This window comes from Odontesthes bonariensis, chromosome 7 (assembly GCF_027942865.1).
Source record: "Odontesthes bonariensis isolate fOdoBon6 chromosome 7, fOdoBon6.hap1, whole genome shotgun sequence".
Lineage (NCBI taxonomy): Eukaryota > Metazoa > Chordata > Actinopteri > Atheriniformes > Atherinopsidae > Odontesthes > Odontesthes bonariensis.
The window spans coordinates 19596759-19621819 of NC_134512.1; the positions used below are offsets into that span (position 1 = coordinate 19596759).

The 25061-nt window shown below is 41.1% G+C and overlaps 1 protein-coding gene across 4 annotated transcripts; it reads right to left on the minus strand.

Moving 5' to 3' along the window:
- Positions 1-7595: 7595 nt before the first annotated feature.
- On the minus strand, positions 7596-23734 carry ciartb (circadian associated repressor of transcription b). Of its 4 annotated transcripts, none has more exons than XM_075469917.1 (7): positions 23654-23734; positions 17102-17340; positions 14653-15115; positions 14227-14302; positions 13240-13318; positions 11603-11729; positions 7596-9195 (listed from the first exon to the last, which is right to left on the minus strand). In XM_075469917.1, the coding sequence occupies exons 3-7, from the start codon at positions 15073-15075 to the stop codon at positions 8809-8811; spliced, it is 1092 nt and encodes a 363-aa protein (XP_075326032.1). In that variant the 5' UTR covers positions 15076-15115; positions 17102-17340; positions 23654-23734; the 3' UTR covers positions 7596-8808. The 4 variants fall into 4 exon arrangements, with proteins under 4 accessions (XP_075326032.1, XP_075326031.1, XP_075326029.1 ...); XM_075469916.1 differs by lacking the exon at positions 23654-23734 and adding an exon at positions 20501-21306; XM_075469914.1 differs by lacking the exon at positions 23654-23734 and adding an exon at positions 20501-21306 and having other exon boundaries at positions 17102-19741.
- Between the last annotated feature and the right edge of the window lie 1327 nt (positions 23735-25061).

Sequence of the window (25061 nt, forward strand, 5' to 3'; positions counted from 1 at the left end):
CGGGGAATAGAAGACAGAACCACATTACCGTTGATAGGATCACTTTGTGTATCTTCACATCTGCACGACAATGTTGACAACTTCCTTTCTACTGCTATTAGTATTCATGTCACTCGCAGTGTGACGAGTTAGCGTTCTTGTTAAAGTAGAAATACCAGTGGCTCCTGACAACTAACAATTCTCAGAACATCAGTGAGCACTAATTGAAATTATGCACTATCTGTGCTGACTACAGGTTTTGTCTCCCAGCTACTGTTTATTCTCTCAACAATAATGCTGTTTGAGCTCAGCTGGGCTGAAAGAGATTGGATAAATTGCTCTGAACTAAATACATGCTGGCAGTTGCACGATGTAGGCCAGTTTACACAGATGATGAGACAGGAGTTCTAATCAACAAGGGGGTCAAGCTGAAATCTACAGCCTGTTTGTGCTTCAGTATCCTACAGCAAACCTTTTGGTGTTATTTCATAAGGAAATGTAAAGCATTCAATTATATTACTGTCACGCTGTTTCATAATGTAAACTACAGTTCTCCCAAGGTGAAACACAAGTAGTATAGAACTTCCAGAAAAAGACATTATTTAAGCAACTGAAGTCTGCTTGAAATTGTGATAATGTTTTATCTGAGAAAGTGGCAGAAGTGAATGAATATGTCTCTTACAATCCTTACATGAACACCAAAGATGTGCTAAGAATTAAGTTCGGACATTCTCTGTAGCTGCTGTTCATATACGCACGCCACAGTAGGAGTATCTGCCTGTTGTTCACACAAAAAATGTTCTAGATCAGCGACTACAGATCACTTAACTGTGGGAATTCATCTTCTATTTACAACATATCAAATGGCAGATAAGGTACCATGGTACTCAAATCAACACATCGCTAGATACTGCTGAGTGGATTGGACTGCAATCTGCAATCTCTACAAATGGAAATTGCCATACAAGCCAAAAGACTGAGGCAACAAATCTTATCTACACACTTACTCACCTGCTACTGATGCTTTGGAAAATTTGAAGTTTTGTTCATGCGAAGTATTAGTGCTTTTGCTCTGAATATACAGTATATCTGTATATATATACATACACAGTATACACAGATATATTGGTCGACTGTCTGCTACCCTGTCTCAGCGAATGAGACTATATTGAGTCTTCTCTCTCACGACAGTAATAATGTAGTACACATAATTTCTGTGTTAACAACTCTCAGTACTTTGCAATGACAGCCTGTGAGGTACTGGCATAGGATGAGATAAGAAAAACATTTAGAGCATGCTTGGGTCGTTTATCTGTGTCCAGTCTGGTGGACCAGACTGGACAATGTAAATATTTCAGCCATGTCTCACTGATACATGAGCCGACTCCTTTGTAGCTTTGTCATTGGTAGAGAGTGAACTGAAATGCCTTCCAGACAGCCATTACTGTTAGGTCTGAAGCATCTCATGTAACAGGAGTCACAGCTGGTGCGATGGGATCAGTTCGATGGGATCACTGGATTCCAGCAGACTTATGTCGGGATGGTTGGATGCATGGTCCATTCACACGGACAAATAAGGTGTACTGTCAGAAACTGTATGCCACTGATATGTAACTAAAAACCATGCCCTACAAACTGTGCTTGACTCAGTGGTGTGTCAGGAGCCCAAACTGTAATATGTAATGTGGTAAGAAGAAGTCAAGCATACCGACTCTCAGTAAGAAAAGCAACTGTAAATGACCTGCTGTTCGGGCTTAAAATTGATGATGCAACACTGAAAGGAAGCACACTCATTTTTCTGCTTTAATTAAGAACAGTTCTTACACTCATCTCTTTGACACGTTCAGCTCATGGTATGCAGTATTAAATGTGTAGAAGAATCAGCCAAAACATTAAACTCACTGACAGGCCCACGTACATTCCAACGTATGGCAACAGCAGTACTCACCCGATTCCCTTCATACCAAATGGTCAGAAGGGCCTAAAGCTAACCTCCTGGTACCAGACATATTACTAAATTATCATTTGATAAAGTATTATTTGTACAACGTTATAGCTGATTTGTGTACGTGGAACAATTCAATGTTGGTCACTAAAACATCTTGCTTGTGATACTTTTTCTTTTACAACAGTGCCACCTAGTGGGCATTATTAAATCGTGCAGAGAAATTCAAGTAGAAATTTATATAACCCACAGAAACTACCTGAGGGGGGTGGGAGTAGTTATCATTCAGCTTGCTCGTGGACCAAAGAGAAACAGTGAAGCAATCCATACAGTAAACGTTGCAGATCAACAGCAAAGCATACACACCAAGAATTTACATGATATAGCATGAAAGATTGTGGTGTTGAAAGTAGTGTAGATGTGTACATTCATGCTGCAACAGTTATAAAGTTGGCTTGTCGTATATTTACAGCAAATGTCCCATACATTTAGTATGAATTTATGTTCATTTTTGTGTAGCTTAAACATCAGATATCTAATGTTACAGCTTGGTAAGTAGTGACAAATGTTAGCATATACCAACTCCAGTGATTCATGCTGCGGTGCACTCAGAGTGGCCTGAAGATCCGACAACAGAGGCTGTGTATCTCTGGAGATAGACCTGAGGGCATTAATCATGCATGCACGCCTCTCACTTTATCTGTGTGATCATTAGGCCTTACTTTAGTGTGATGATCACTCTCTGGAAATGAGGTCCTGGAGGCTGCTTCCATTATTAATACCTTCAAGAGCACAGTTTGGCCCCTATTCTTGGAAATGAGACTTGGTGATAGACTATGGTTGGGAAGAAGGAAGTATCTGTGCTTTTGAGAAGGCATTGAATGCCATTTGTGTCAGTGATCTCATTCCCCTCGGTGCTTCACCATCTGCCATGTACATGACCTACACCATTACACCCAAGGTGTAAATTGTTTCTCATTAGGAAACTGAAGAGGACTCGTGTTTACCTTAAAGGCAACCCCAATTTGATTGAATAGCCTTTTCAGAGTTTGTTTTGTAGTGCATCATTTTCCCCTTCTTTCATGTGCTGACATACAGGTCAGAGGGAATTTGTCCAAATGTTGATCAGGTTACTGGGCAGATCTGTGGATCCTGGCTTGTATGACTGAGAACAGGTTATGACAGGCGAGATATAGAAGACAGGGTGCTCCAAATCCTATTTCCTCTAGAAACAATCAAGGGAGAAAGTCAGGTGAGATAGATGTATAGACCCAAACAATAGCTGTCAGAGAACTCACAATACTCTGGGAGTGAAACAGAACAGGATCAGGTCCAGGATCCAAACAAGGTTGATCCACTGAACATCCAAGGGTAAACAGGTGACAGAATCCAAAAACACTCAGAACATTCAGAAATCCAAGAAAGGTAGTTGAAGGATCAGGTTTTCATGAACTCATAGACAAGGGGAATCCAGAGGCAGGGATCAGGGTCAGGTCCAGAACAGAAACAATTGTCAGAAGTCAGGAATCAAGTACAGAATGCTGGCGAGTTGCCAACTGAGGTCAGAATAGCAGACAATCTGGCAACAAACTGGGCTGGTAGAGATCTGTTGAAGAAGGGAGAAGAACAGGTGAGACTGATCAGGTAATTAGTGACTGACGCACACTGACGCACACTGACGGAGAGAAATGACCACAACAAAAAGATAGGCTGGTGATTGTGAGTCTAAGTAGAGATGATTATAGCTTGTACTATGATGTGATGATGTCAGAGCTTGATGAAGCCTTGCTCACAGCATGAGTCTCCAAGGATCTGATGGTTCACATCCTGACAAACTGCAGACAAATTAATCCATTAGAAGAAAGTAAATGACAATTTGAATATCTCTGAATTTAATCCTTTACTTAAAATTGCTGTTGTGAAACAGCTATCATTCATGTATCAATTACATCTCAGATTAATTGTCTCTTTTTTTCCCACTCGTCATTTCTGCTGTGACCCTGCATTGTAAAGCATTTATCACCTCGAACAGCCTCCTTGGCATCTGCTTACGTATGATCTACCTTTTATGTTGTGAAAATCATTTTCACCTCATTCATGTAGTTTCCTGTGCACCCACCAGTCATCATGTGGCATTTGCTGTTTAAACAAAAAAAACGGAGAACCTGGTCTCAAAAGAGTAAAACCCACACAGAAAGGCAGAGGTGCTCTTTGAAGATTGTTTCTTCTCCTAAAAGTGCTGTGGATAACCTATCGGTGAAGGCCAAATCAATCACACTATACTGAATTGCAGATGGCCTTCCTGCCTGAATCGGTGAGATGTACTTCATGGTCTTTTGGTTTTGTAGACCACAATATTCACAGTGTAATAAAAGACAACTTGAGCAGCTTCCCTTTAAAGCACCGAACATTTCCGAAATGATTCAGACAAAGTCCTCTCCAATGTTTCAAACCAGGTGTTGATTGGCAAATGGAAAACCTTGAGTGTAAGAACCAGCGACTGTATGGATTGTTGGAGCTGTTTGATAATTTGTATAACCTGCTGCACTGATAATTGAGAGGAGACTATTTTAGGTTCACAGGTCTCTTAATTAAAGGTGCCCAGTTCTCTGACAGAGGGGACCATTATCTCTCAAGAGTGTGAATGAATCACTTGCAGCTCATAATAACATAATGAGTCCATTCCTAGCTTTGTAGGGATGGAATTAAAAGGTGCGACAGTCTCATGGAAAGTTGCAGAATGTTCACTCTGATCTTTCTTATACACCTTCTACTGGCCTAACAGCCTATAGATTACAGAGGAAACCTTGTTTTTTTCAGTTATATTTTGTGGACCCACATTTCCAAATGCTGTTTGTCTTTGTGAGGGACTGGCGACCTGCCTCTCGCCCAATGGCAGCTGGGGTAGGCTCCGGCCCCCCTCGCAACCCTGAATTGGAATAAGTGGGTATAGAAAATGGATGGAGGAATGGATTTAATAACACAGTAGCTACTCTCCTTTTTATAGGTTATAACGCACCAATGGCATTTTACTTTTTTGTTGCAACGAGTAATTATTCATCTGTGATGATGACTGTGGGGTCCTGGTTGCCTTTTGAAATGACAGCATTAAATGGTGAAAAAATGTAAATAATAGATTCAGTAAAGCAGATTTAACTTGTACTTTACAGGTTGAGGAAGGTATTTTAAGAGTCTGCAGCAGAAAAGGTGCACTTATCTGCCCTTATGTACCAATTAAACCTTTTTTTTTTATGGGACGAAGCGCTGAACCTCGGACTTAGATTTTTAATTGGGTTGCTAGCTTCTGGGGAGTGACTTCACACACAAAACTGCCTCATTCTGCAGTACAGTACATATAAATAACTACAGCAGAGTGAAGCATCACCCTATTAGCTGCGATTTCAGCTAACCCTCCTGTCATTTCACACTCAAACAAAGCCCAATTATTGGTAAAAGAGAAACTAGGGAAAAGTAAGCCCTATTTATGTTTCCGTTTGCTCTTTTTGTATCTGGAACTCTGGACCTATCCTCTCTTATCTATCTCTTTCCCAGCCTTTGAATGCTTTTAACAAAAGGCTCTCATTTCACCTATCCGATAATGATCAGTCTTTGTTGTTTTTCCCACAAACTGTAGTCTGGACAAAACAAACTCAAACTTCAATCACTTTTCTGAAGCACAACCTCTATTAAGCTTTAAAATGGAAAGAAATAGGATTTCTTGTTCAGGTCAATAATGTAAATTCTGTTTCCACTTAGGTAAATGCAACTGGATAAAAAGAATTTAATCATAATTTATGAGGTTGTTCATTTTTGTCCTCAATGTATTGCTCTTTTTAGTCCCACAAACCACCAATAAAGCAAATCATTTGTTTTACGAAACCCCGCAAGAGACATAGTTTTAAAGCATGCTGCTGTAGACCCTCATGACCTGACATTTGTGTGATAGTGCACACAGATAAAACATTTTAATCTGTGATTACTTTCTCTGTTTCTTTCTTCTTTAAAAAAAAAAAGAATTAAAATAACTTTATTCCTTCTATTTTGTTTTTCTGTCCAAATGCCAGCACATGCTCTGGCAACCTTATTTCACAATGTGGTTAGGCCGAGCTCTATGAGAAAGGTACCCCTTTTGTTGATGCAGCTCTTCCTATCATTCATGACAACTTCCGTTTTTCAAGGTGATCAGTGCCAGCTGTCGTCACAAATGGATGTGTCAGGTCATCTGTGCACATGCACAGAGATGGGATCTGGGACAGCATTGCTGAAACAATACACTTTGGGTTATTGACCCAATCAGCTCAAGTCTGAATAGAGACATGTGACTGTAATTCAAACAAATCAAATAAAGCTGGTGGTATCATATTGGCTTTACAAAACACTGAAACGTGTGGATACTCACCTGCAGATGGCAGTAGTCAGCTTTAAATTTGGAGTTGTTACATGTTTCTTTTTCAATTGCAGTTGGCAGGAATAATTTTTCAGAGGTCAAGCTCAGAGTACAGTTCCAGGAAGCAGGGGGTTGAAAATAACACTTTTTTCTGAACCGACCTGAAAAAAGTTTCAAATCTTATATTTGACACGGGGAAAAGGAATTCTGCGTTGTCCAGTACAGTCAGGTATGGTTGTGTATAAAGGCTCTTTTCTTACTGGCTTGAAGTGCTCGAAAGTCATTAAGTGCATTTACAAAGGGACTGAGTTTCAGTTTTCATGTACTTGTACTTTACTCAAGTACTATATTTTACGGTCCATTATAGTTTCACTGCACCATAATGCACTTCCTTCTCCATTCCTTTGACAGATTAATTTACTAGTAATTTTTTAGACCCTTACAAGATTTTTACCTCTAACGTTCTCAAATGGTTTAATCTTGGATGTTTCATTAATCAAGTATCTCACCAAAAATCTGTTTAAATAGAATGTGAAAAAACAACAAAAAAAAAATAGTGCATCAAGAACTTTTTCTTATTTCCTCTCCCATCATATTAGGGCCGTCAAGTAATATCACTGTAAATAAAACAGTAAAATAAAGCTAATCCTCCACTCTGATGCTTCAGCATTAATGGAATAATGTCATAATTAAAAGGGACCAAACAAGCACTTTTACTATAAGATGCTGACAACTGCAAGAGTCTTACTAAAATTAGGTATTTATGTCAATATTTTTTCCTTTGCTGCTAGGTTGTCCGCAGGCATGTGAGAGTAGACAGTGGGTGACAGTTTCTGAGAAATGTGAAGTGATACTCGGCTGGTATATTTGATTGTTCTCCTGTAATGGCAGAAATTTCACTTTACCCAGCAGAACTGAATTACTGAAAATGACACCCTGTCTCCGAATCAATAAATCTTATTATTTCCTCAGGAAGTAGGCTCCCTTTGAGTGTTCCCTGTAATTGGTACAGCTGCGATATAAATCAGACAGCACCCTTTACTTGAAATACCTTGATGCATATTGTGCTGGTTTAGATCATGGGTGAGAAAATTGACTATTTCACAGATTCCTTCTGTCGACACAGATCTTCTTGTCTCTCATAACTGAAAACAACCTTTTTGGGTTGATGGTGAATTAAAAAATAATATCCATACAAGCTTTTTGGGGGCAACACGGACTCTCTGCAGCTGATGATCTGCTGGTCTATATCAAGAAAATTCACAAAAAATTAACCTCAAACAGTTTTGCATCAAACAAATATAACCACATTTATTTTGAATGTATAAAATTTCACACTATAAAGGCCACTTTTCAGGGTAAATGAACAACCTTTCAGTAAGATTTACACAGACAAATACCTTGTCCCTCTCTGCTGGTCTAACACACTGTCCAGTTCTGTGGCAAAATAAAATAGTAATTGTACTCCACCACAGAATGTAGTTGGCAAATCTGAATAATTTACTCAATACAGGAAAATGGCAGGAGAGTGAAAATTCCTGATTGTACATCCCACAGAGGAGCAGGTACTCCAAAGGATTCTCTCTTTTCATTAAACCAGCTTACAGGCACAGCTTGAAGTTACAGGCACTGTTTGCCTTCCACTGGGAGACTCAGAAAACAAATCTGCAGTTGACATTCTTTACAATGGCACCAGTCAGGCCGCAAGAACATCCCCATGGAGAGAGCATCCTCTGTTTGTACTGTACACCTCAATGTCGGAGGCTGTTTGGCTCACTGCAGATCTGGTGAGGGGTCCAGACTTTGAGCATAGTGTTCACATTCCTACTCACTAACCATGACGTGGTGCTCACTGAGGTAGAACAGTTGTACCGAAAGACTTATCAATAAAGAATAGAAATGAGTAACAGTCACATCAATAAACTTAAGAATGGAGTCATGGGGTGGGAGGGGAGGGCGGCGGGGGGCAACATCACATTTCATCCACTTTTTCAGCACATGTAGGGCACCGACCGACATGTCTGGGTATCTGAAATTCCGTCCTACAAGCTCAAACTTCCCCTGCAATTCTCTCCCTTTTAGGCTAATGGCAGTTTCACAGATGTTTTTTTTTTTTATTACACCTACAAGCCAGTTGGAGCAGTTCAGTCGTGTACAATACTCGCCCTGGTTATCTGTGCATGTGAAATCTATCCTTCCAACTCTCACACACGCAATTCAAGAGTGCAAATGAAAAAAAAAAAAAAAAAGGACAACAAAAGAGAACAAAAGCAGACACTTGAAATGTCAGAGAGGGCACGTAGCCACACAGAGAGTACAACATATTCGTCCACACTTGTTCCACGTTAAAGAGGAATCTGTGACATCCCTTTTGAAGGCTCCCATCTCTCCTGGAGGCTGGAATGAGCTAAGCGAGCTGACTGGCTCCCAGCAGGGTAGGCAAGGCGAGGCTGGGCTGTGCGCCACTAACATCTGGACACCGAACCCTCTTTTCGGACTAGGACCAGCTGCTGCCCATCAAACCCCCTGTCCCCTTGCGTGTGATGATGCTGTCTGTTGACTTGAGGAGCCTCTCTAGGCAGGGTGCGTTGATTTTGCCTGGCGGAGGTCCTCTGGGCACAGAGTCTGTCAGAGAGTGGCTGTCTGTGCTGGAGGACACTGCACTGTCCTGCGTAAGGTCTCTGTCTCTGGGTGACAGCAGGTGCCTGGGACCAGCCTGGGCCTGCTCTGCTGTGGGGGAGCATATGGGTGACATGTGGAGCCACTTCAGGTTGTTGGCGGAATACGCTCCAGCAGGAGTCAGGTCTGTGACTCTCAGGGCCTTGGTGCTGGCTGGGGGATCACTGACAGTCACAGGGTTCACTGCTGCAGTGGTGGTCATTAACTGTAGAAAAAGATGGCAAGTCAGCTCAGTTTTGGTTGTTTAGCAGTTTATCAGTTCCATCAATCGAGTCTGCTTAGTTTGCTTCTCTCATCTACTGTATCAGTTATCAAAAGCATCCTAAAAGAAAAAATAAATGCAAACACAAATAAGACTGTGTGTCCAGACATGTGACCACAGCCGTCAAGATTAATTGGAGACTGTAAAAGTTGAACTTTGCTTTTCTGACAAGGGAAGCTGTGTCCCATAAAGTTCAATAAAAGTGACGGTTGCTAAGAGATGGCATCAAAAAAAAAATCTCAGGCTCCTATAGACTCCCATTCAAGAAATGACCAAAACAAAGCACAAGATCAACAACAAAATTTTCCACTGGCCATTATAATGTTATATTCTACGTGCACTCCCTCTGGTGAGTCAACTGCTGCTCGATAATTAAGTACTAATATTGTATCCAATTTCTTTGTATGAGCTGGCAATACATATTATTATAGGTTTTTTTCTATATGTTGAGGATTAATAATAAGTCAATTTTTTTCTTAAAACCATTTTGTTTTTCCCTTCAGTTGTTTTTCTTTATCTATTCTTCTGGTGTTTTCCCCCCATTATATTTGACCTCCTTTTCATTAATGGGTACGATGTAACAATGCTGCTTACTGTAATGTACAATTACATTAATTCTTGTTTCTGCGAGGAAAGTGTATCATCTGGACCAGGTGCATAACAGGTCAGTCCATCTAACTGGGTTCACCTCTGCATGAGAGGTGATCATCATTTCGTATTCCAGTGTTTGTGATCATATCCTTCAGAATTGTTGGGCTTTTTCTTTTGTATGAAGATGAATGTGATTGATTATGAAAGCAGCTTGGTGGAGCGCCGTGGCCCTATATTCACTGTATATTAGCATTTCTAAAAACAGATTTCCATTCATTGTAATTATGTTCTTTGGTTGAGAAGACTAACAGACCCTTGAGGGTGATCTAATATTCCTCTTTTTCCCTTAAAAAAAACATTGTAGTTTTTAAAGGTGTCCAGTTTTAATGCAACTTAAAAGTAACTCTTCCTATGAGTAATGTGAAGGCGCCACAAAAGAAGTTGGTGAGTTAGGTCAGTGTCGGTCTGCTCTGATTGGCCAGCTTCAAAACCTGTGCAGGCCACTTCCCAATATTCCTATATTTTTTTGGTTACTAACGAAGCTATCCAACACTAACATTAGATGATTGTTGAGTTGTCTGTTTACTGTGTTCCTGACTTATGTCCATATGAATGACCTCTCTTGTGCTAAGCTCAGAGTTCAAAAGTACTCAACATCCAATGTCATGTCATGAGTTTCAACTCCAGTTAGCATTATTGCCCCTCTCTCATCAAAAACAAGAATTTAGCGAAGGCTAAATGCAAAACCAGATACTTTAAAATTACAACAAGCAATGTGGATGTAATGGCACCACTGCCTAAATCCATCTCTTAAATACAACCCATGGTATATTTACGCTGAATGCTCTTTCTGCGCTACTTACTAGCTTTTACAGAAATCATTAAAAAATGCTATAATTATATGAAAAGTCTAACAATTTTCCTAATATTTTTTTTTTTAAGGGGAGCAATTCAGCAACTTCAAAATGTAACATATTTCTATCATTGCCATGTAAATAGTTAAGTTGCCTTATTACAAATAAACACGTAGTGACTTTAGCATTAATTTTAGGTTGCGTCTCTACAGTTGTCTTTCTTTTAGATTTGTTTTGCTATAAAAAACCCTCAAGGGAAATTTGTCACTCTGTAGCAGCTAAAGGACTAAATGAAGCACATTACTTCGAAGCTTGTTAACTTTATCTGCCTGCTGTTCAGAACCATGTAATTTACAGCAAGGTCATTTTTCAAAACAGTTAGCTGAAAGAAGCTAAAATGTTAAGATAACTTTGTGCCTCTGTCACTATGAGGGAACCCCTTTAACATTAATTACATATCAGATCATTTTTAATATCAAAATCATTCTTAAAAAAGACTGATTTAATTAAATTGGTAAAATGGCTTATTTATGGTTACTGAAACACAAATGGAACACGCTACTCCTGTTTATGTGAGGGCGTATCAGGATTAGCCTCTGAAATAAATCCACACCAATTACATGCAAAAGAATGTTCCAAAGTATTTTAACCTTTCTTATCCCAGGAGGGACACTACTCCAAAATTACCTTTTCTCCTCTGTCATTGTTCTTAGTGAACCTGAGACTGCAGTAATACCTCAGTAAAAATAGCTTATAATCCTTCTTTCCTTGTCCCAGGCCAGTGATTAAATAATAATGGGAGTTTCAGTCCCTCTTTCACCGCGTCGTCACCATATGTTCTTGGCAGCAGCCCATGTCTAACCGAAGAGCTCTTACACAACAGCATTGCTTTTTTACAACTTTACCTTAAGCCTCTTGCTTGCAACGGCTTCTTCTGTCTGGGTGACAGTGAGTTGGTCTTGGAGCTTTACATTAGGGAACCAGCTCTTCAGCATTTCCTCCATTTTAAGTATGATATCAATGTATTTCCCCCTGAAAAAAGAGAAAAAAAATGAAAGAGAAAATGTTTACTCCCGTCATCATACATGACTAATCTACCAACAATCTTGCCAACCTCTTCGTGGAAATGTTATCTCTCCATCAAGCGCACACAGGAAATATCTGATCTCAAACAGTGAGTTAACACACTCACTCAGCAAGCCTGCACTCCATGTGTGTGTCTGTGCGTGCGTGTGTGTGTGTGTGTGTGTGTGTGTGTGTGTGGGGGGGGGTTGTCTTGAGTACATTTCTCACATGTTTTGAGCTCACACGTGGCTTGACATATAATAGCTCCGCTCATGTCTAAATATAAACTGCAAAGCCACAAAGGTGCCCAACAACGTCATTGTGGAAATAAACTAAAAGATGTTGTAGGTGGAGGGCACATTCTGAGTCCCATTCATGTACCCACCCCCCCATCCCCAAAAAAAAACAGATGGTGTGTTGGGATTAGCCTGTGTCATATGATCAGGACCTTCTTGCTATATTCCATTCAGAGCATGTAAAATTCATGTGAAAGATTATCTGCAACAGTGACTGCTAAAAAAGTCACTTTGATCCTATCTACCATTGTGTTGCTGCAGGGGCTGCCAGCTGGCAACACAGAGCAGGCAGGGGGGGGGGGGATGGAGGGTTTAGTCCACCTTCCAGCCTCAGCCCCGACTGTCTGTGAGAGGCTGCCACACCCACTCTTTGTCTCCCATTTGAAGGCAGCAGCTGGTGGGAGAAGGCTCCAATTAGCCTGTGCCAGACTCAGCAGTATACCTTGATGCAAAGCCCCGCAGCGTGGCCATGCAAAACCAGCGCTGCACCCCATACAGAAATTAGGAATGCTGCTTTAATTTCAGGAATATGGATATTCATACCTTTTCAGAAAACTCTCTGTTTTTACATGATAGAGTGACATTTTTTGGGGCTAATAAAAGATTTTAAGTTTAATTTGCAGATATATAGGTGAAAAGATTGTCAAAAAAAAAAAAAAGGTTATCTAGTGTGCTGATGATAAAGCACCTAAGTACAGCAGCCATTCTCCATTTCATAATTCGAAACATCAACACATTTTTAGATTATCGTATTACAGGGACTAAGACTCTCCTTTAAAGGGATGATATCATACTCCATTACACTGTCTGGGTGGTGGAGAGCTAATCAAGCAGACACAAGTGTGCTTCTCCCACAGTGGAGCCTGATACATTTTTAACAAGATGCCCGGCTAAAGTGCGACCCAGCCATCTCTGCAGTAAATTTATCCTGAATATGTGGGGGTAGCGGCAACCTGCTGTGAGCCATGTGTCATGGAGACCACTTAGACAGGAAACAAGATTTCTATGCTGGCGGATGTGTTTCACTTGAGATTTTGATCCAGGTTTCAAACCTCATTTCAGCAACACTGTTTTTTTTTTTTTTTAGCTGGATGAAGCATATCTACAAAAACATATACATGCATAGTGGGAAATACTGAAGACCATTGTTAAATGTAGAGCTGTATGTGGGTCAAACTTACCCCATGAAGGGGTTCTGCAGGACACCCATGATCCTTTGAATCCTGTCCATGGCCACGCTCTCCTGGAAACTGCTGAGTCCTGGAAAAGAAGAAAGCTGCAGCATTAGCTTCACGAACTGTGTCGACAGCAGGGCTGAGTCTGTGCAGCAGATGGGTTGTGTGAAATGTTTGTGTGATGGAACAGACTCCCTGCTTCTGTGGCCAGGAAGCATTGGGTCACACAAGGTTTATGTTCAACCAAGATCCCAAACTAAGCAGTTTCTGAGCTTGTCTGGACATGGTGGTATCTTCCAGAGGCTCTTATAATGCCCAACTGACAGTACACAAACAGCAGCTGCTTGACTGGAGACTGTGGTACAGTATGTTCCCACTCACCTCTGCCAAGTGTACAAGGAAGTCTGAACTGTGACATTTCTTGCTCTTACGAGGTATAATGTATTACTTCAAAGGGTTTTCTTTATTCCTTAAAATAGTGTAGCTACTGAGTGAACCTAACCCAGAATAAACTCCCATCACAAAACACGCTCCCACACAGGGAATACTTGTGGTTACCTAATAGTCCTTCAACAATGCATGTTTCAAACATCTCACTCGTAAAACTCAGGGACATATATTCCACAAAGCGTGACACAGTCTGGTCACTCCACTGTTTTTGTCTGAGTGACGGGAGCAGGAAGAGATGTAGTAATTTTTTACCCATTTAAAAAAAAAAAAAAAAAAAAAAAACTAACAAAGCCAGTTGCTCGCACACTAATTTCTAAATTTCTTGTAGAATTTTGACGAAAAAACAAACTGGTTTGGAATTTAGTTCACAGCCGGAACAAAAAGAGCTTTCAAGAGCGAAATGTGGAGGCATCAGGGGTCATATGAACGGTTAGAAAAGACAGGACGTGCAAAAGCCCTAAGATGATGATCCATCCTCGTTTAAAATATTTCAGCTTGGAGAGAGGACACAAAAACAGACAACATATGAAATGGTTGACTTACTTTCTTTGTATCTCCCTGAGCGAAGGCCGTTCAGGATTGATGACAGTGGATGGATGTAGCATTGTAGCTCCATGCACTGGAAATGATAAAAAATTGATTTTTAGAAAAGATGTGATAAAACAAGCTCAAAAACCTTTTGCAGTGCTCATATCAAACCAGCTTAGACTGCCATTCCTTTTAATATTGATCAGCAGGACTCGGATAACTGTCTGGCTATGTTTGACTTGTGATTAAATGACTGAACTTCCTCAGAAAAAACATAACCGATACTCCTTCAATAGATACAGGAGAGGGTCAACTTCCATTGAAATTTCAGTAAAAATAGCGGGGGAGTCATTCTGGGTAATAGGGCATGTCTTGGTTTTGCTGACACTACTGTCAACCACCTCCGGTGGGAAAACAAATATGAGTCACAGAGGTGCTCACCTTGCTGCTAAAAATCCGGTCTTTCTCAGAAGCGTTGGAAACGAGCTGCTGTTCTTTGCACTGCTCCTCGGCGGAGCTGTGAGGTCTCTTCAGTGGTTGCTGAGTGTTTTTGTCATTCAATTTTTCTCCTTGCTGTGTTTTACACAGTCCAGTGGTGGTGCCTCTGTCCCATTTTTCCATGCAGCCAGTAGATCCCCGGCTTGAGACCTCCCTGACCTCACTCCAGTTACTGTTGCCCTCCTTCGACTCGTCGCTCCGACGGCAGCTGTTGTCAGACAGACCCAGGTGCGGAGGGGTGCTGGGGGACGAGGAAGCCTCTGTATGGCCATGCTTTGTATCATGGTCAGACTCTCGTTCGCTCTCATTTTCCTCATTGTCACTAGCAAGCCAGTCAATGGAGTTGTCCGAATCTGTAGCAGACATCCTCAGCTGCAGGCTCTAACCAACACTGATCATCACTGACCTGATGGATAAAGAGTCACTTTAGTACAACGAAATAACAAAGTAAAAGAGGACTGGGTTCAGAGTCATGAAGATGGAAAAACAGTGGCTGAAAATATAACTTCATGGACCCTCAAGCTCAAACAACCTACTGGAGTGTCCTTACACAAACACTGCAGGTTTGTCTGAAAAGAAATAAAATATTTCCAAAAAAAAAACAAACAAAAAAAAACATTGCTTCTCAAACCAAGCAGATGTTAATAAAGACAGAGAGACACCAAAGCACTCGATGGCAGACAGACCACAGGTATTGAGACCACAATGACCCGTTTGTTTTGCAGATGCAACACCTGAGCCAGTAAACACACGCTAACCACCATCAAAGGCAAACACCAAATGATACTAGAGGGCACAAATCTTCATCCGTCCTTATTCTCCCCGGTTTAACCCAAATATATTTTTATGTTTAACGAAAGCCGGCCTGTATAGTTTTTCTCAGCGGGGCCCCGCACCCATCTACCACCTTATTCATTCATAAGCACTGTTAGCTTTTTTATTCAGAAGGGGAAAGGGTCTGACAGCCAGCGCCTTAGTGGACTGCAGACATCCCATCAAAAAAAAAAAAAAAAAAAGATTAGTAAAGCTTGTTCACGATCGAGCAAAGGGCTGGTGAATAAAAACTCAAATGTCTTCACGGATGCTTTATGCCTTGTGGGAGCTTCAACATGTTTCCTCTGTGATTAGTGCATAAAGGAAGTGAGAACAGCGTTTTCAGAATAGGGATTCATTTTGGTCTTTGAATAGTTAACATCTGGCATGTCTTTGGTTTCCTGTGAAATTTGAGGGTAGAAGAGGTAACTGCTTCGTGACTCTTTGTTTCAGGATGGCCACCTTGTGATCTTATTGTTAAAGTGGAGGGTGGAGCAGAGATTTGCACACTTACAAAACCTAACACAAGCCCAGAATTATAAATCTGAAAAGAGTTTTAATACCGATCTTCAAACACTTAAAAAAAAACATTAAGATTCCCATTAAGAGCGTCACAAAGAACCTTTTATCTGAATTTAAGATGATGTATTGTTTGTTTGGAGCCTCCATTACCAAACCCTCTATTATATAGCACAGCTTTACATACAAAATGCATCTCATTGCTTCCCATGATGAGCTGAGAGTCGTATGTTTTCTACAAGATGGAAAAGCTTTAGAATACCACAGAAAAGCAACCAATCATATTTTCTCTTTATATGAAAATCACACGTGTATTCAATACAGCTAAACGGATTTACCATTCAGTCAGTTCCTTGACTTGTTTTTACCCCTGATTTGATTTACTCCAGTAATAAAACAGCCTACACATGGCAGGCTTGTCCAGAGATCCCTTTGCCCTGGGCCTTTGAATACGACACAACACCTCATAGCGCTACACTCCTCTAGTCATAGAAAAATCCAAATCTCTGCTGTAGTTGAATAGCTTCTCAGAGACCCTTTTTTTTTTAATACACATAAATTTAAAAATCGTGTCAGAGAACACGTGTAAGATACAAGATAGCTTTAATATATGCCTCTAGATCTACCTGTGTAGGTGTGGTACCTAAACAGAAGATGCTCATCCTTTAACGCCATGAAGCTTTGAATATAAGAGAATATTTCTGCCATCTGGAGCTTAAACATCCTTATCTCCCAGCACGGAAAAAAAGATAGTGAATGATCTGATCTATCCGACTGATTCGGATCAGTTGGGTAAGAGACACAATAGACTTCCTCATCGGTCATAGTAAATTTGGCAGCATGTACTGTGAGATTATATAAAGCCAGAAACTGAAAAACGGACAGAATGAAGTCTGGCCTTAACTTACACTGAATCCTCAGCGTGTGCCAAATTCCTCTGGGTGATTTGTAAAGAAAATAAATAAAATAATCTAAGTGTTACATCTCTACGCTAAGACGTAACTTAAAGACGCACACTGTGATATTTCTCGGAGTGGTTGGATGTGTGGAGGGCGCCTACCTTCCCAGGATGCGGCGGCTGGTCGTACTCTCCCTTTGTTCAGCGGTAAATCCGGCAGGTCTGTCGAGCAGGGAGCAGCTGATGTGCTGGACGTGCGGCGTGTGAGCGATGAGGCAGAAGCCACAGTCAGTGATCGGCCCGTGTTGCTTCTCCCAAGGCAACGTGTCTGGTGGGGCGGGATTAGCTGGGCCCGGCTCTCCTATTTGCTCCTCGAGTGGCCCCGACTGACAAATCGGCTTCTTCGCTCGGTGCAGCCGCGGAGCAATAGGCGAGGCCGGTTTACATATGCAAATGACATGGAAATGACACAAACACGTGGACACGCGGATCGGTTTCACTTCGGCAGCTGGGCGAAAAGTCAAGCCAGGACTGGCCCTGGTCAGTCTACAGGCATTCTTCCTCATTATCATCTGGATGATGATGCCTGGCTCGAGGCATGTCGGTAAAGTGAGCGGATCTGGTTAAAGCGCCGTCAGCAGTTTGAGGAACTGCTGTCGGTTCGCTCAAGGACAATGAAGCAGGCTAAACTTCATTAATTTAGTTTTAACCAGGGATATAAAAATATCATGCTTATACGTAAAAGAAAGTGTCGTAGCTATAAATAAAAATGTATTTATAATAATGTATTATTTATAATAATATTAACAATTACCAGTGAAAGTTTTGCATTGGAGTCGTAAAGCTGAGTGGAGAAGATAAAATGAAGGTTACTCAAGGTTTCCCTATGAGTAATGTTCTGTTAGACTTATTCATGAGGTTTTATTAGATTAGGAGAGTTGAGGAACGTTAACTGTAATCTTACAGTTGGACAAAGCAAGGAACGTATTTTGGCAGGTTATTCAATAGCAGCACATCATCATTTATAAAGCAGTTTTGCAATTGAGCGTCTAACTGAATCTAAACTGTAACTAGTTGGGAAAAATGTCAGCTATATTTCCCTCCAAAGTATGTTGGAGCAGGCTTGTCCTACAAAAACATGTGCAGCTACCTCAGAATTGTATAATACTTCAGTAAATGTGGAGTTACTTAACAGCTTTCATACATAGGTCTAAGCCTATACCGAGGTATGAAAGTTGATGATGATCAAACTGAGTACATTTTCTTATCAGCTTTATTGAGAAAAAACTGCCAAAAACCAGATAAGAGTCTCACCTCAGTGTGCACTTATTCCTCCTTCCTTGACAACCTGTCACGCTCCTGAACTTGCGCTACACACTGTTAGATTAACAATGGCTTCGAGTTTCGCTGATAGTAAAGTATTTGTTCAGAAAATCAAACAGAAAACCTCTCTTTATGACTTTTATTTTCAATGCTAATATTTCTAATAATGACCAACAAAACTATTGTGTGTCATTTTTTGAGGCATTTGAAGCTCTCCGGGTGTCCTTTTATGCCATTAAATGATTAGGATGTAAGTTCAGGGCGTGGCGTTATTCTTTCACAGCGTGTGGTATAAGCAAAACATGCCTTGTATTAAGACACAACATCACTTGTTATGCCATCAAAATTGTATTCCTTGATGCTTATTGACATTTTCCGTAATGGTTGACATAGCATGAAAATCTCACAATGTTTCAGCCTTGGTATAGTTTGAGTTTCAGCTTTGAAGATAAATTGATAGACTAAGATTAATTACAGTCAATGTAATTATAATATTGCTCCTCTTTGAAAGCTTAAAACATCAAATCTAAGTCGAACAAGACTGGCTGTTATCGAGGATGCAATTGACTTTCAAAGTATGTTCAACATGCATTTTTAAGATTGTTTTTTTTTTTGCATAGTGATGTTATTTATGTCTCACAGGACCCCTGTTTGCTTGAGAAGGTAGGATTAGGAAGAACACTCTGTCGGAAGCCAGACGAGAGTCTTGAGCTGGAGCCAGTGAGTCACAAACCCTCTCACACCAAACGAGATCACGTGCGCTCGAGAGACTCTCACTCCAAACGCACAACCAGCCTCTTCTGCTCGTCTCTGCCAATTGACAATGAGAACGAACAGGATTTAAAACGACACATCTCTTCCCCCTCTACCTCCAGCGATAACGGGCCACACACGAAAAAGCTCTGCTAAATGTTTACAGAGCCAAGGACGCTGCTACCCAGGCAGTTGTAACAACCAGCTGCAAATCTGTCTGTCTTAAAATGCATAAAATGACTTCTTGGACTGTCTTCTGTACTTTCTGTAATGAGATTGTACCATGGTAATTAGATTCAAAGAGCAATTTGTGGCCAAGTGATCATAGGGTAGCATATGTGAATACTTTTGTTTTATGTACTCCTGTCAAAATAGGGCGCAAGCAGGACAAGGGCACCAGCTGCCTTGAATCCAAACAGAGAGTTTACTCTGGACTGCTGTGCCTTTAATCATATCCTGCTGTGAAAAATACACTGCACACACACCAGAGCACCTATAAAGCTGGTCGAGATGACACAGCTGCTGGCACAGTGAGACACTCATGTTGAATTCTAATTGTCCTGTAAGCCGCAGCAATCTTTTAAACATCCCATAAACAGTCTCCTAACGTTCTGCTCCCCGGGCTCAGATCCTCCGTTGACCCCAGACTTGGTGACGACAGAGGGCTTCCTACAGCTTCCCAGCAAGCTCTCATTTCCCCTTGTTGTCTTCAAGCCTTCCATGTCACTGTGAAATACATCACATCGACTTCAAAGCTCGGGAAACAGACGTCTACGTTTGTTTTAGGATCAAAAGGGTATTTTAATTATACACACACAGCCTTACATGCAGATAAATGATTGCATTTATATTAGTAACAGCCACTCAGTCTTCCTTTGCTGGAAGTGTTTTTCTGCGTTAACCGCATATTGTCTTGCATGTGTCAGTAAATCTTCTGTGTGATCTCCAGGAAGGTTTAAGTATTAACAATAATCCAGCTCCATTTAGCTGTTAAGCAGTTCTTCAATTTGTCATTTGCATAAAGAACAACAGCAACAATTTGCCGGCTCCTCACAAAGGCAGCTCCTTTATCTGTGTGTTCTCCTGTCAGGATCCGAGATGAGTCACACGGCACAAACTGGCGCTGCGAATTTCAATTCGTCAAAGAGGCAGGCTGAGTCTATATCCCACGGAGACGGAATGTCTCCTGCTCTCATTCATAAAAAAATAAGCTCAATCTGAGACTCACACCCACTTTATTGAAGGGCATGCTCTGAACATCTGTCCTTGTATAACCCCTCCTTTTAGAAAATGCTGCACGTGTGTGCAGTGAAACATCAGGGCCATTCTTTACCCTATGGACTGGAATAAGTTTGGAGGTCATGAGGCATTTTCAGATTTAAAACATGTGAGTGCAGTTTACAGTATTGCAAAATCTGTTTCTTACTTTCTGCCTGCATGACGTATGTTTTGCAATCGCTTAACATAAAAAAAAAAAGCATTTACTTGCACGTGCAGCATTTGCTGATGGCCTTCATTGGCAGCTCTTCTCCTTAAGACGTGTAGTGAGAGTCTTTACCCACGCAAGTGTGCTGCAAGCAGATATGTGAGCTTTTATGTGAGAGTGTTTGGGTGCAACTGGAAGAGAAGTATGTTTGTTTGTGACTTATCTTACAGGCATCTGTCTCCTGCAATGAGTTGTGCTTATGACTCAGCTCAGTGTACCCTGGCTTTGGGCCATGTGCTCTCCTGCTCCCTGACATGGACTTTTGGTGACGTGTGCATGTGTGTGCAATGTGTCTCTAAATTGGGATTCCATTAGGTAGGCTTTCTACAGCCATGTTCACATTATGACTGGACATCACTGTCATTGAGGCACAGGTTGTACTCTCAGGGAGGAGAAGAATGTTCATAGCTATGTTACTGGCGGATAAAGCCACTGAAGGGAACGCAATGTAAACACAAACATGTGAGCCATAACAACGTGGATCCGACCGTGAAGACCCTCGCAGGCGGGACACAATTGTTGTTACAGCATATTTCATCCTTGCAGCGATTCATAGCCTTGTAATAACAGGATTACATAAGTTTTTTTCTTTAACGTTTGCAAAGCAGCTGCTTCAAGGCACCTCCTCCTAACCTTTGAGAGAAATCGAGTACGTCTGCCTCCACAAAAGATTAAAACCTCTAGTTGAAAAAGAGCTTTGTAACTTCAATCACATACTGTAAGTGTTAAGCACACACCGAGTGCTTTTACATAATGATATCCAAAGATGTTCCTCATGACAGAGAAAAGACATCCATGTTGATTGGATCTTAATTTTGGCATGTCTGGACCCAGAAACTCTTCCTAAGCCTCCACATGTCACGAGCTCACTCCTCCAGATATGTCATTCTGTTAAAGTAAATGCTAGTTCTTCAAGTTAACCCCACCCACACTGCAGAAATGTGACTGCATGCAATGTGGGCACGCTGCTGCAGCAATGTGTGTGGGGGGGGAGTTCCAGTTGTATGTACAGCCAATCGTATTTAGAGTTGGTTTTCGAGGTTATGCTGTGAGAGGAGAAGTGATATTGGTTGTATTTTTGTGGCTTTAAAGGGTTGGACTTCCGGCACCCTGTTACGTACCCTCCCCTCTCCCTTTGCGCTTTTTCCTGATGAAACTTCACTCAGTCACATGTACTTCATCCAGAGAGAAAGCTCCTTGACCATTTTCCACACAGACAGTTCACATGCAAGCAGTTGCGAATGTCTGGCAGCGAATCACTGTCAAATCACCTTTGACTTTCATGTGTTTGTGTGTGTGTGTGTGTGTGTTTATACAATGTCTAATGTTTGAACAGCTGCCAGAGAAGCTCAAGCGACAGTAGGATATCTATCTGTAGAGCTGAATGTTACATGTGACCGGGATATATTTTAAATAGGTTATGTAAGTGCTGCGCTCCAGCCTGCTCTCTCCACGCACAGATGAGGAGAGCTACGCATGATGCAGAGGACTGTGAGCTTACCACAAGCATTGCCTTCACAGCACATTGAATAATTCCTGTACACAAGGCTGGAACTTGCACGAATACACACATCACAGAGACAGGTTTCTTAGTGTTCCTCTCCACTTCAAAAAGCCCTTTAATGATAGTCTCTTGCGAGTCAGAGTTATTACAGCTTATCTTTGCCATCAGCAAATGTGTTTATATTGATTCTAGATGATGTCATGGTTTGAGTTAGTAGCAGCCGTATGATATAATCTTAATGTGAAGGGTTAAGGTTACACAGGGGAATTTATGGGAGGCGAAGGAAAGCACTGACAGCTCTACTCAAACTTGTCTATAGCTGTTAAGTAGAGATTCATCTGCAATCATGGGGCATGAAACAAGAAGATAATTGAGTAGTCATTTCATGTGTGACACAAGACGTCTTGATAGGTTTACCACATCTTCATCTGAGGATCCCTGTGGAGAGCTAATGAGATGGTTGACAACAGGCTGGCAGCCAAATTTATGTCCAATGTAGATCTACCCACGCTCCCTCTGCTACCACTTTTATGGGATCGTCACGTGGGTGGTTTAGTGTGAGATCCCATCTAGAAGTGATGTAATATGGGCTGATTATTTCTTTGTAGGCAAGCGTCCAACATCACTTGGAGAAAATCTGATGATCATAGTTCTCTCATACTGTATTGTAGCAACAAGTTTTGACCCCAAACTTTATCACCCGCCTGTTCTCACAGCAGCACACACGTGTCCTTTCAGATGTGCAGCAATGCTTTTATATGATAAACCCTTTGTGAAGCCATTGTTGAGCTATTCCAAACTTGTAGTACATGTAGTGTTTTGAAATATTAGTTACCTTTCAGGAAAAATATCTTTTACAATTATTCATTCAGCTGATGCTTTTATAAAGTGTCTTAAAGTGAGGAACACACTGGGGAAATGTAGGGGTTGTGTTTTGCTTATGAGGCTTATGTATTTTTTAAGGTAAACACAAGAAAGTTGTGCTGAAGAAAAAATGGACCAGACGCAGTGAATAATTCCCTATACTCCCTATATAGATCAGTGAGCAGTGCTGACCAACATGTCATTGGGATCATCAAGTGGGAACGTCCTTTCATCAGTTCCTAACATAAAAATCAGGATGCAATTAAACCCGGTTCTCTTATAATGGCCGGGGTTGACACAAACAAATAGCCCTCAGTACAGGCCGGCAGGGAGGGAGGGAGGAAAAAAAGAAAGTTTACCAGTCATTACAATGTGTTCATCGAAAACGAAAACTTTCCGAATATACCATTTCATTTGATCAGTTCAATGGAATAACCATGCTGTTTTATTGCATTTATTATTTATCAAAGTGGCCATTTGATTTATTCATCCATAACCACAGCATCTGTCTCATAAGCTGTTATATATGGTATGCATGCATATCTTTTATAATAAATGGCCTGGTAAGAACTGGAGTGTTTCTGTCTAATTAATGACAGAAGTCGTTTTAATTTGGTACACAGCAATAAGTAGTGTGTACTAGTTACAACTTGTTCAACTTATAGTTTGTAAGCCCTTCTTACAGGTTTTACAGGTGATTGTCAGTTTCCATGAGAATCAGTGGACTTCCCGTTGACTCACAAATGAGCTGGTATATCAAAACAAGGCGTAAGTGTTCACTTACCTCATTCCAGCTAAGCTTTTTAGATGGTCAATCAAGGCATTGCAGAAAAGTAGAAAAAATAAGTCATACCGTTAACGACGAGAAAAATAAAGACCTGCCTCTCATGCAAGCCTGGTAGCCAAAATTGTAGAAGTAAATAAAGGCCTTGGCCTCTAGTCTAGGGAATACTGTATTCCATCCTGACAGCAAATGATCCCGCGTCCTTCTGTTGTGTTTATTTTGGACCAGAGGACAAGGCTCTTATATGAGGCCTGGGAGGGGGGGTGATGGAAAGTCACAGGACTTTGAATCAAGAGAACCGAGCTGAAGACTAGCTTAGCATAATCGTTTACAATGGTCTATTTTTTCACCTCCCAGTTTACCCTTTCTTTTTCAGTTTCAGTTGCACTTATATTGTGGGTATATTTAGGCATCAGTTTACTTAATTAGATTGAGGCAACTTAAATACCTGACTAGGTTTATGCAAGAGAACTACTTGAATACATTTAGGAATGTTGCCTTGCCTTTGAACTGACTTGTGACAAATAGAGATTCTGATAAAATGGCAGTAAATAATGCTGTCAGAGTCAAAACAGGCTGTCATTTTACATCATGCCTATACCAACTTAGCCTGACTACGTCATACTCACAATTCTAGTCAGAATGTGAGTCTGATACCGCTGGATAGAGTTTTGAGTATGGGGCGTGTTTCAACCGAACCAGGAGAAAAAATGCCTCTTCGCTCAATTGGATAGACCTACAACCAATCAGAGCAACGTAGTATGTGACGTAGATTAAGCAACACACACTTGTTGTAGGAAGGACGGCAAAAACATATTTTCTATCGATAAAAGCCTTTATTGCGTTCCTCTGTTCGTCTTTCAAAATGAATGCAATGTGGAGATCCTGTAGAACAGACTCGATGGCAGAATCTACACACCCTAGCTCTCCAGCGGCAGCCATGTTTGTTTCAAACAAATTCAAACCAAGCGCTCTTTAGTGACGTAGTCGATAATGTCCCTGTTGATCATCTGTCCATCATCGTATTAAGCCCGCCCTGGCAATCTGATTGGGTCGACTGTTTTGATGTCGAGCATAGAGATTTCCCAACTGAGCAGAGCCAGACATTCTCTGGCAGAGCCAGACCGAACTTCCCGACCAAAAATTTTATGGGCGGGGCTAAGTTCGGCTGGCACCCAGGCTAAGACCAACTAGGTTTGTTGGCTAAATGTAAACGGTGAGTGGGAATGAATTGGAAAAAAAACAGTACGACAAGTAACACTGTTTCCAAGGCATTACAAAGTTGAACTTTAAACTTTACCAGATGAAAGTCTGTCACCCCTACAATCCCCAAAGGTGGGCTTGGTTGTTTGGTTATAAGACTTTTCTACCTTGATGCTCATATTCACTTGACCTGTTTTATGAAAAA